Raw genomic sequence first — 11,649 nt, 5'->3', positions numbered from 1 at the left:
CAGCCAGGGACAGACTGGGACACACAGGGACAGACTGGGACAGCCAGGGACACACAGGGACAGATGGACACACAGGGACACACAGGGATAGACACAGGGACACACAGGGACAGACTGGGACACCCAGGGACACCCAGGGCTCAGCCCCTCTCCCTGGGGCTCTCTCCAGGCTGAGCAGCCCCAGCTCCCTCAGCCTTTCCTGGGCTGGAGCTGCTCCAGGCCCTTGCTCAGCTCCAGGAGCTCCTGGCCCTGCTGTGCTGAGGAGCCAGAGCTGGGCACAGCACCCAGAGGTGCCCCCAGGGCTGGGCACAGGGGCTGGAAATGCTCTTCCCAGTGCACCCCAGGACATCAGGTGCCTTCTTGGTCCCCACCTGCGCCATTCCTCATCCTCCCTCCTCTTCCAGAAGAAACCACACACTCCTCCAAAAGCTGGACGCGTTCAGCACTGCTCATACTTGGAGGAGCAACTTCATCATCAGAGAGAAAAAGCGTTTTGGAAAAATAAACCAAAAAGACCACTGTTAATAGTGAACCACCTTTTATGCTAGTCATCAGCCACATTTGTATTCTCTAGTACTGCTCTGTAAACAAGTGCTCGACTGGCGAGCAGGCATCCCATCGGAAAGGGTTTGGGTTCATGGGTAGGGCTCTCCCGAGGCCCCGTTCAGTTTGTTCTTGCTCTTGTTCCTGGAAAGGAGCTTCTTGCTCAGGATTCGTGAGAGTGTCCCCCCCTTCCTGCGGCTCTCCTCGGCCAGGGGCTGCTGCAGGAACACCAGGTCGTTGTGGGACTGGCTCATGCCCGGGTCCTTCTGGTGGTGCTGCCGGCGGAAAAACAGCTTGGCGCTTTTCTTCAAAATCCCACCTGTGGGGGGAACAAAGTGCAGGACGCTTTAGACAGAACAGTCTGCTGTCCTCTTGAAACTCAGCTTTAAGTGCAGCACGAGTGAGAAAAGCTGATCCTCTGATTTAAGTCTCCCTCCTTACACTTAGCTCCAAATGCTGCTCTGGAGGCCACGCTAGTGGTCATACACACATGCACAGCCACTGGTGTGGGTTGTACCCCGGGCTCCCACGGCTCACAGAGGCACATCCAAGCTTTCCAACCACTGAAGTAGAATGGATTTTATAAAAAGAATGAAAGAGAGGAAATAATGTTACTCTTTGTTGTTTCAGAGATCAAAAAAGGTGAAGATCAGCCTGTGAGGCACCACGTGAAGCAAATTTTAATTTGAAGGTGTTTTTAATCTACAACAGTACCTGGCAGTAAATGTGTGTGCAGTGGTCCTGTACAAGCCAGGCAGCAGGTGTTCCATATAAATTCAGCAGCACCACCCAGAGTAACACCCACAAAGCAATTGCTATTCTAAAACCCTTTTAGGAATAGCAATGCACTTCAAGCAGATTAAAAATAGTATTACATCTGCTTCCAACAGGTTCAGAAGGCTGCCCAAATCCCTCCTGAGGCAAATTAAGTTGCTTTATTTTGCCATGTTCCTTCCCTTGACCCCCTGTCAAACCCAGCATGCAGCCAAGGCAATTGCAGCTGTCATCTCACCAGGGACTCATGCTGCCAACAGCAGCTAGCACTACTCCTCTCTCTGCAAGCTTGGGCTGTTTCTGCAGCCATTCTGCCAAATTCCACCCTCCCTCTCCATGTGTGCCTGCTGTGCAGCTGGCAGGGACACTGCTCCAGGCTACCAGCAACACTCAGCCTGGCTGGGACATCAGTGTTAAAATAGCATCAGTTTTGTATGCAATTGGTAGGGCTGTTGTCCCAGGTGGCAAGAGCCTGTCTGAACAGGTGACAAGCCAGCACAGGAGCTTCTGGCAGTCAGACTTGGATGTGGGGATAGTCACTTCCCTGGCAAAGCTTCCACACCTCCTCCCTGCACCACTATCATGTTTCCTGATTCTTTCCAAGTTCAACTATTAATCCCTGCCATGGCATGATCTTGATTCTGCTTTTCCTCCCACTGCAAATGAACACAAAAAGCCAACACACGGTGCAGTTCTTTCACAGGACACTGCCACAGCTAGAATTAAATGTTTGTCCCCCGAGGACCTGCCAAGGCCTCTGTGTCACTTTGCACACAGTGACAGCTGCAGAACAGGTATTTCATGGCAGCCAGATGCCTGCTTTGTCAGCAGTCACAAATGTGTAATTGGGTTTATTACTGTGTACATTAAGGGCTAAGCGCTCAGCACCTGGGAGGATATTCAAGCATGTTTTTTTATGGCAGCTGCTGAGACTCCCCTCACAGGGCACAATGGGATGGGAAGCAGAAATCAGCTGAAAGCAACCAGAACTCGTGGATTTGAATCTTGACTGCTCTCCCATCAGCCTCTGATTGATCTTTCTGGCAAGGCAACGACTTCAAGCTGTCATCAGCAGCACAAAAGCAGCAGTGTTCCAGCCCAGGACACTGACAGCTGTGGATGTGCAGAGGCTGGGGGGAGGCAGAGGCCTGGCTGCTGTGCAGCTCCTGTTTGAGCAGGCAGCTGCTCTGCCCAGACCCTGTGCCAGCAGCACTGGGACACAAGAGTTTATCCCTAAGCAGATTTTTAGTCCCATCCATTCTGTCATTCAGACTGATTATCTACACCAGGAAACAGCACCCGGCTGAGAATGCTCCAAAAACTGTGCCGGTGGCCTGGGACAATTCCCTGCAGCTGAAGAACCGTGGGCAGCACTTCCCTGAGAGCAGCACAAGCAGCAGCCCCTGACACAAGAGCTCCCTGGTGTTCAGCCTCTGCTGCCTGGAAGCTTGCCACGTGCCCAGCAGTGTGCAGCCAGCTTGGAGCGTGCAGAGCCTGTGGCTCTGGCTGCTGTGCAGACATGCAGCCCTGGGAGGCAGGGCAGGGCAGGGCAGTGCTGGTTTATGTGCTGGTTCGTTTGCTGTTTGCATGCTTATGCCTCCAGTTCAACAGGATCCATGTGCCAGCCGTGGCCCCAGCACCAGGAGGTGAGCAGAGAGCACGGTAAGAACTCGCTGCACTGATGTAGGGTGTTCTGAAAATGCTGCTCAATCTCATTTGTGCTAGTGGAGGAAGATTTCCTTCCACATCTACAAGGATACTAACAGAGATCGTTCTCCATTCCTTCCCAACTTCCAAAACAGTTTTCATACAGGTGGTTTTGTAAAAAGCTGCTGATTTTGTAAATACCTGCTGAGATTGTGGTAGCTTCATCTAAAAATCAGTAAGCAGCAGGTTTTGAAATAAGATTTGTGTGTATGTATATCCAGTTATGGGGTCACACATGGATTGCATGAGCAGATTTTGATTGATTATCAGATGCTACAGCAATGATGGAGAGAGATGAGGAATACAGAGCATCCCTCCAAGCCTTCCTTGCTGCCCCCTCTCTGTGTGACCCTCCTGGACAGCACAACCACCAGAAGGATGATTTGTCACAGCAGACTGGTCTGCTGAGACACCTGAGCACAGGAAGGTCATTTTGGAAGGAGAAAAGGAATGGATAGGGGAAGAAGAAAAGGGATGTCAAACTAATTTTTGCTTCAGTTTTTACAATGAGTGTCTCATTGTAAAGCTACATTTTCTTAGGGATAAAAAAAAAAAAAAAAGAGACAAAAATAACTTACTGTGTAGGTAATTAATTCTGGCTGGCATAGCAGTCATCTTAAGTTTATAAAAGGGAATGGGTAAGAAAGAGGAAGTCAGAAAGGTAAAAAAACAAACAAACAAAAATATGCAAGAGTAAAAAAAAGTGCTAGCTTTAAGACATTAACACACACAAAAGGCTTTTCAAAGCAGAAGGGGTTTTGTTTGGGTTTTTTGCCATGTTTGGGTTTTTTGTTGTTGCATTTGCGGTTTTATTTGTGGAGAGTTTTTTTGTTGTTTGTTTTTTTTAAGGGAAAGCATTTGACAAACAGAAGCCTTGAACTATTCACAGCTCACTGAAGGCAGGGGGGTTGAAATGTTTTCCCATCTTACCCCATAAAAGCTACTCAGCTGTGACAAAGCAGAGATTCAAGACTTCCACAAAGACATCTGTGTATAATGAAAGGGACTTGAGCCAGTTTTTTTCAAGTATTTTTTCAAGATGATACAACTCTCTCAGAGATATGTTGCAGTTTTCAGCAGTCCTATACTGAATTGTGTGAAAAGGATCTCTAGAAGCCTCATCTCTTTGCACAGGGAAACCCAAAACTAAACAACAACTCATAAACTTCCACTTACTTGCTTTAGAATAACATGTGGAAGAAGAGTCCGGAGGTTTTGCATTTTCTCACACAGTTTCCTAAACTTTTCCAGGATCCAAAATGAGCCAAATCCTTTGATAACTACCCCACTCCCCTCACCCCAAATACATGCAAGGCTTTTCAGTGCCTGAGCATGTGTGTGACAGGGATTGTTGCTGGTCCCTCCTGATCTCTCATGTGGAGCAGTCCAGCTCTGGAAAGGCCAGAGAACTCCAAGCTCTAAGGGAGGGTCCTGACAAAGAGCACCAGTGTTTGCCCTGTGGCTGAGGGGGGTGAAAATCCAGTAAAGAGGGAGGTTTTGTCATAAGCCATTTCCCAGGATCTCTGGGTGAGAAAAGGATAGAAAATAATAAAGCAGAGAGGGATGGGTATGAGGGAAAAGCAGAGTATTTTTTGCAACTTTAAGGTGCAACCTGTGTGCCTGTTAGGGGCACAATCCACTGCACTGGCCCTTTTGTAAGACTTCCTAATAGTCCCTGTGTTTACCACAAACCAGTGCTCAGAGGTTGCTGGATTTACCAAGGAAACACAAAGGACCCTATAAGATTTTCAAACTGCAGCTATTCAGGTTTGTAACTTCCTAAGCAAAATGATCTTATGCCTTATTCACTTATAAGTATAAATCTTACCTTATACTTATAAAAATACCTTTTATTCCATTTTCTTTAGCAAATTATGCATTAATGGAATGAGTGAACAAGGGGAATCTGGCAGTTTCTGTTCCAGCTGTGCTGCTTCCCTGAGCTCACACTTCAGTGAGGACAGGGCAGCCTTGTGCTCAGAGAGGTGAAGGAGGAAGAGCAATGTATTGGAAAGCAACTGTGGATCCTGCCATCTTTACCCTGGTAATGGGGCTGGCAATCCACGGCAAGTCCTGGGCTATGAGGACACAGTTTTCCTTGAGGAATTGATAATGTGACTAGTGATTTCTCTCCCAAATAACTGAGTTGGGTGTAATGAGCTGCCAGCTTCTGAGGGTGAGCTGTTCCCTTATGGAGGGGAGGGTAAAAAAGCCTGAGCTCGCTCAGAGAGCTGCAAGTAAAAGAGCTTCAACCAACACCACAATCACAAAGAGTTTAAAGGACAAAAAAAAAAATCAATAAGAAAGGATGAACTACTGCAGCCAATTACATAGAGAAAACAGTGACCGAAGTGGAAGTGAGGATCATGTACCTTTAGATTTTTTCATGCTCCCAGTTTCTGAAACACTTAATGAGCTCCCAGATATTTCTTCAGAGGTCTGGTCTAAGAGCGTGCTGGTGTCCCACTGCTGGCTGCCATTCTCCAAACCCCAGGCCTTGTGGGTGCTTTGCTGTGGCTCGGTGCCAGGGACTCTTTCTGAAGCATCCAATGACTGCTTTTGATCAGAGGTGATTTTTGCAACAGCTTCCTCCACAGTGGGTGGATCTGCTTCCCTGCAGGAGCTGTCCATGGCTGCAGCATAGTCCATCATCAGTGAAGCTTCACTGTCCTGAGATAAAGAGGTCTGCCCAGTGGAAATAAGAGACAACACTGACACGAGTCATCCTGCTGGAGAAAAACAAACCTCCCTGCAAGAGTTATTTTAACTCTCCATACATGTACTTGTATTGCTCAGGACCATCACCAAGCCACCTGAAGCTTCCTTAGCTCTACTAAAGAGAGGAGCACTTAGCAAAGTTTTAATCATGTTGCAAAGGCCAAATGAGTGAAAAAAATCAATTAAGTAAATGCCTTCTGCTTATCCCTGGCCCCACTACAAATAACAGGACTCCCCCATATGTGCTGCTGTAATGAAGTGTCAGCATACACAGATAATTTTTTGGTCCTTTTAAGAAAATTAACATCAAAACATTTCATTTTGTCTCATTGTTTGCCCTCCCTCTGGAACAGAGACCAGAGATTTTTCAGAGTGTTGTAAGAGCTTTGGAAAAAAATCTTTCATACTTTTTCAGTATGGGTGAAACACAGAGAAGGATGATCCTCTCTTCTCACCTGAACTGATTTTCCCAAGTCCCCTAACACCACTCCTATCCAAGGACACCTTGCATTTTAGTCAGGCTGTCCGAGCTAACAATCAGAACCCAACACCCTGATTTGGCTGAACTTGAAACAGTCACAGAAATAACCAGGCACACAAAACTGGATTCTGCAGGGACAGCAGGAGCCCTGTTAACGCTGCAGTAAGTGCAGAAAAGGCTTTCCAGGACTAAGCATCAACTCTGGCTGCTGTTTTCTGCTCTACCTTGGACACCCCTGATATGATAATGGTGCTTTTCTTGCGAGGAGACTTCAGCTTCTGCTTTGCAGACTGGCTCAGCTGCCTGATGGCTGCCTCTGCCACGGGGTCGGTGCCGTTCAGTACCAGCAGCTCTGCAGAGAAAGGAGCATTTCAGAGAGAAGGAAAACAGGAAAAAACACAGCAGAGACAGGCAGAGTTTGTCCTGGACTTAAAATTAGCAGAAATGCCATCAACACCATTAACTTAACAATTCACCACCCAGCTGTCTTTCCCTCCTGTCACCTATTTTTGGAGAAAATGTACCAAAATGGCTTTTACAAACTCCTTCCATGAGAACAAAGGAGGTTCTGGAAGCCTGGACAAAGCACCCCATTATTTCAATGCACTGCTATCCTGTGGTGACAGTGGGGACATCATGAATTATCACAGTCATGAAGAGCCATAGTTCTAACATGGTACAAGGTTGGTACATTATGCTGCTTCTTCAGGTAGCTTTTTTGTTGTTTTGCTCCTTTTCCAGATCTCCCTGATCAGCATTTCCAGTTTTGCTATGGCATTGTGATAGGGTAGGGAAGGCAAAGTAGCTGCCTCTAAATCCTGTAAAGTGCACCCCCCCTTTTCCCCTCCAACCACTGCACAGGAATAGAAAATCTTCTGTAAAAAATGCTCTTTTACTGACAAGCACAAGTTTATTTTTAAGCATGGCCCTTTCTGGCATCAAGGATATGAATAGACATTAATCAAATTCATCAAGCTCAGGAACAAACAAGACTAAGGAAATCAACAAGACAAAAATCCCCATGTTTAATTGCCTTAGGTGGACTTTTCTGGCAAGAGTTTTAACAACAACAAAAAGAACAGAGGCAGGAATAGCACCAGTGTTAACTAAATTGAGCAGTGCATTTTGTTACTGTGATGGTAATGTAAGAAAAGATGAAGCCTAGAATTAAGAATATGTGTGCATGTCTGCACACTCATCTCAAACCTTGACTTTTTCCATCTCCCCAGCCCCTGCAATAATTCTTACTGCTGTCACCACTCAGAAGTATGGCACAGACACAGCATCTTTCCCACAGTGCTTGCTGCTATTTTGCCATAATGTTTGTAATAACTTTTACCTAAGTTACTGCCATACCAAAAGCTCCTTTGTATTTCTTTCTTTTGGCTTTTGTTTGAATGAGTAATTCTTCCTGCAATACTGTATAAACACTTCACAGAAATCCCCCTGCACTCCCAATAAAAACATTGTCCATGACAATATGGTGTCTCCAGGTGAATTTTCCAGTGGTTTGTGTCTTAAATACTTCAGGGAGTCAACTGAGAAGTCTTGCACTATCTTAACATTTCCCAAATTGTTGCAGTAATACCACACTGCTTATGGTGTCAGAGTATTTCTTAGCCTAGAGATAGGAAAGGATCCAAGTGCTGTTACAGCTATTCATGGTTATTGCTTCTTGCCCTTCCCCACATTTGTTGGCCAATACATTTCTGTCTCTCAGAAACCTCCTGGCTGTGCCAGGAGCAGCTCAGATCATCTCCAGGTTGTCCATTCCCCACTCAGACCTGTACAAAGCCAACTGAATATCACAGCAGGTGCCACTGGGTCACATCTGTCACTGCTCCTGCCCACAGAGCCACTGAAAGGTTCAGACCACACACAGGACTGAAAAATGTGCTGAAGATTTAGAGGTGCAGCTTGAAAAGGTAAATTCTCCAGAGACAAAATCAGGTTTATATACAATTCCAAGTGAATTTATAATTATTGGCAATGTCACCTGACACTCTGAAGGAACTTCAGCCGTATCCAGGTGACTTAGGAAGGTGGACAAATGGGCAAAGCAAGCCCAAAAAAGCCCAGAGGCAGGGCTGGGAAGAGAACTGAGTCTTCAGTCCAGCCTCTGCCGTCTCTTCAGACACAGGGGACTTAGAGGTACATGTCACAGGGTTTTAATTTAGTGCAGCCTCCCCCAAGCCTCTATAAAAGGAGGCATCTTTCATTCAAAAGTAAGAGAAAAGACTTACTTTTGGCTTTTCTGCAGCCTCCTCTCCTCTGCAAACCACAGCTCATTGTTATTTATTCAAAACCAGTAATTTAAATTGCCAATTAAAACCAGACTTTTACTGCCAGGCTGCCATACCCCAAACCACAGTGCTTTGTAACATCAACACCCCAGTGCTGCTGACAGGCAGCAGCCACAGGGGTTGGCTGTCATTTTAACAGGATCACACTAATCCCACATGCAGAACAGAGAAATATTCTCCCTAGAAGTCCCAAACATTAGTATTACCTGTATCTGAAGATGACAAAGTTTTGCTGACTGGAGCACCCTGAGAATGGAGGGCTTCAACAATGAAATCCTTTTCAGTCACCTTTACTTTAACTGGAGTTTTCACAGGAGAATCTGAGGGCCAAGTTTTTTGGTTATTAGAACTGGTCAAGAAATTTTTAATTGCATTCATAAGAATTTATTATACCAATTATGCCTGTTCAAATTGTTGTTGATAAAATTGTTTAACAGAAATTCTCAACACATGTTCTGTGGTAAGCCTGACCCTAAAAGGCCAGTGAAGGGTGGGAATTTCTTTAAACATTTTTAAATGTTTAAAACATGAAAGAATGTTTCTAAACATTCTACTGTAACGCATTAGACAAAAATGTGTTACAAAAGACAAAAGATTTGCTTTAACAAAAATAAAATATTTGCTTTAACAACTTAAAAGAACACAGATCTTTGTGATGCTTCATACCAAGACTGTTCACAGGCTTTACTTTTATAATTTTCCCAAGAAAAATTGGAAAATCTGCTGCTGGGGGACATGCTGAAAAGTATTTTGTCACCAGGTAACACCAAGCTTCATCAGAGATGATAATACAGATCAGGATTAGAAAGCACAGGATGGTTTGTTATCAGCAAACCTCTGATATATTTGCCATGTGAAAAACCATCCACCAAAATCCAGCCTTTCTACATTACCACACCACGGTGAAGATTTACAGTGCATATTAAAAGAAACATTAACTGTTCTTTTTGTAAGAAACAAGTTTTTGTGAAAATTAAAATCCTGATTCTGGGTAATACAGGCAACAACCCCACTCCAACACATCTGAGAGCTGTGGAATTGGTGCTGCCCTGACACCTCAGTGCCTCTCCTGGTGCCCAGGGAGGAACTCAGGAAGAGCTGGAGGTGCTGACCTGTGCCCAGGGGGGAGGATCTCCCTTCCAGACGAGGTTTGGTTCTCACAGCAGTGACAGTGGTGACCACAGTCCCGCAGGGCATCACCGTCCGGTCCTTTTCGATCTTGGTGGCCAGCACTGGGGAGGAGACCTGCCTTGCCTTCAGTTCACTGGGCTCTATAAAAGAGAACTGAGGAGACAGGAAAACACCACCTCAGAAGCACATCAGGCAAGGAGGATTCTGTTTCTAGCTGGTACTCCTTAAAGGTTCTTGCTGAGCCAAACTCAAGTTAATTCTTTCAATAAGACACTGTTGGAATCCGAAATGCAGGGAACTCTCAGAACTTTGGGCCTGGAAGCCAAAGTTTAGAATTAAACCTTCCAAACTTAGGTGCTCAAAGTGAGAATGTGGATTTATAGTTTAAAGGAGAGACACATTAAGTTAAATAGAGGAAAGTTTATAGTTTATGATATAGAAAAAATAAAAGGAGTTACAAAGGTAAACAAGAAGTGTAGAATGCAGTACTTTAGGTTTGTGTGTCATAACATGATTGGCTAAGAAAGCCACACTGTAGCATGAGCCCATAAGATGAAATATTTAAGGATTGGATCAAAAACATGAATATCCTTGTTGGCAGTGTTTTATTGGTCAATAAATCCTTAAAAGGTCTTGTAACTGGAGGTCTTGTGACTTTCTGAACCATGCAGTAAAGATATGAGTCGAACTCACCCTTCCTGCCTATGCAGAAGAAAAATAAATCACATCATCTAAAACAACTCAAGAGGTCCATCTCAAAATAATTCAAAATTCCTTCAAAAATCCCCATAAGACACAAAGACCCTGCAATCAGAACAGGCTGCTCTGACTCAGCCACAAGCCCAAAGGTGAGATGAGCTCTCCCAGCAGATCCTGAAGTAAAAAACCCACCCCACACCCCAGGCCCAGCAGTACCTCTGCACTGATGGATCCCAGCCCAGGGTCTGGCTCCGAGCTGCTCTCCCCAGCCCTGCTGCTCAGTGCAAAGCTGTGCTGGCCACAGGGCTGCTTCCTGAACAGGTCCAGAGGTACAGTCACCTGCCCCAATAAAGCACCTGCAAGAATAAAATCAGCAAGGTCAGCCCGGAGCTAAACTGCCAGGATGTGTAAGGGAGAGGATATGGGAAGAGAGGAGAAAAATTCTACACCACGGGGCAGAATTTTACCCCTTTTTTCCATTTTATGACTATTCCTCAGCCTGGCCTAATACCGTGCAACAGCAAAGAATGGAATCATGAAGTATTACTTATTTTCTGCTGTTTCTGACCATTATTTTTCCCTGTATATGCAGAATGTCTAGGGAAGAAAGGAGACAACTATTAGGTTCTTGGACAATCTCCATAGCCAGTTTCTGCATCTTTCATTTCAGGGGACAATCTGGAGTCCTGGTTAACTGGTGCATCACAACACCAGTGTTTAATTTGAACTTTAGTAAAACTTCAGCAATTCTCTTGCTCCTCCCCTGACTTTATCAGCTCCAACAGACCACAACAAATTACTAGCATAGGTACAGCATGATTTCAGAGATTAAATCCTAGTTTTCAATGCAAAGCAGAATGTTTTACAACAATAAACTTCTACACTTCACTGGCATTTTGAGGTCAGGTTACCACAGAACAGAACATCTACTGAGAATTTGTATTAAGTGATTTTCTCAAATACTTACAATTTGAATAGGTGTAATAAACTCTTGTCTATACTTGTATTATACAAGTAGATATCTACATTATATTCACATAACTCAGCTCTCTGCTCATTAATATGATTCTACTTTGAGTCTTCTATTTAAGTTTTTTGGGGAAAAACAGCTCAGAAGGTATGGAGGGGCAGAGGGGGAGGAAGAGAATTGTCAGTGCAATCCACTGGGACCTCTTTCTTCAGGAAACCAGGCTGAAAGTTGGGATTTAGAACATTCCTGGTGTTGTTTGAAAGATTAAAGATGTTTAGGTACACTCAAAACTACACTTTGTCCAAGAAAAACATAAGTTTGCT

General features: G+C 44.9%; 1 protein-coding gene across 2 annotated transcripts in view; it reads right to left on the bottom strand.

The window, feature by feature from the left end:
• Positions 1-525: 525 nt before the first annotated feature.
• C2CD2 (C2 calcium dependent domain containing 2) overlaps positions 526-11,649 on the bottom strand; it is a 33,455-nt gene continuing 22,331 nt past the window's right edge. The window contains exons 9-14 of one of the 2 annotated variants that reach the window (XM_021540343.3): positions 10,573-10,712; positions 9,639-9,810; positions 8,733-8,846; positions 6,448-6,575; positions 5,397-5,709; positions 526-862 (exon numbers count right to left, since the gene is read on the bottom strand). In XM_021540343.3, the coding sequence (XP_021396018.2) occupies positions 636-862; positions 5,397-5,709; positions 6,448-6,575; positions 8,733-8,846; positions 9,639-9,810; positions 10,573-10,712 (1,094 nt within the window). In that variant the 3' untranslated portion in view covers positions 526-635. Of the gene's footprint in view, positions 863-2,783; positions 3,640-5,396; positions 5,710-6,447; positions 6,576-8,732; positions 8,847-9,638; positions 9,811-10,572; positions 10,713-11,649 lie in introns of those variants that run through there. The other variant, XM_077781694.1, reaches the window with a different exon arrangement.

Source organism: Lonchura striata, chromosome 2 (assembly GCF_046129695.1).
Source record: "Lonchura striata isolate bLonStr1 chromosome 2, bLonStr1.mat, whole genome shotgun sequence".
Lineage (NCBI taxonomy): Eukaryota > Metazoa > Chordata > Aves > Passeriformes > Estrildidae > Lonchura > Lonchura striata.
The sequence above is the reverse complement of the archived record's forward strand: the minus strand, read 5'-3'. Positions and strand labels throughout refer to the sequence as shown.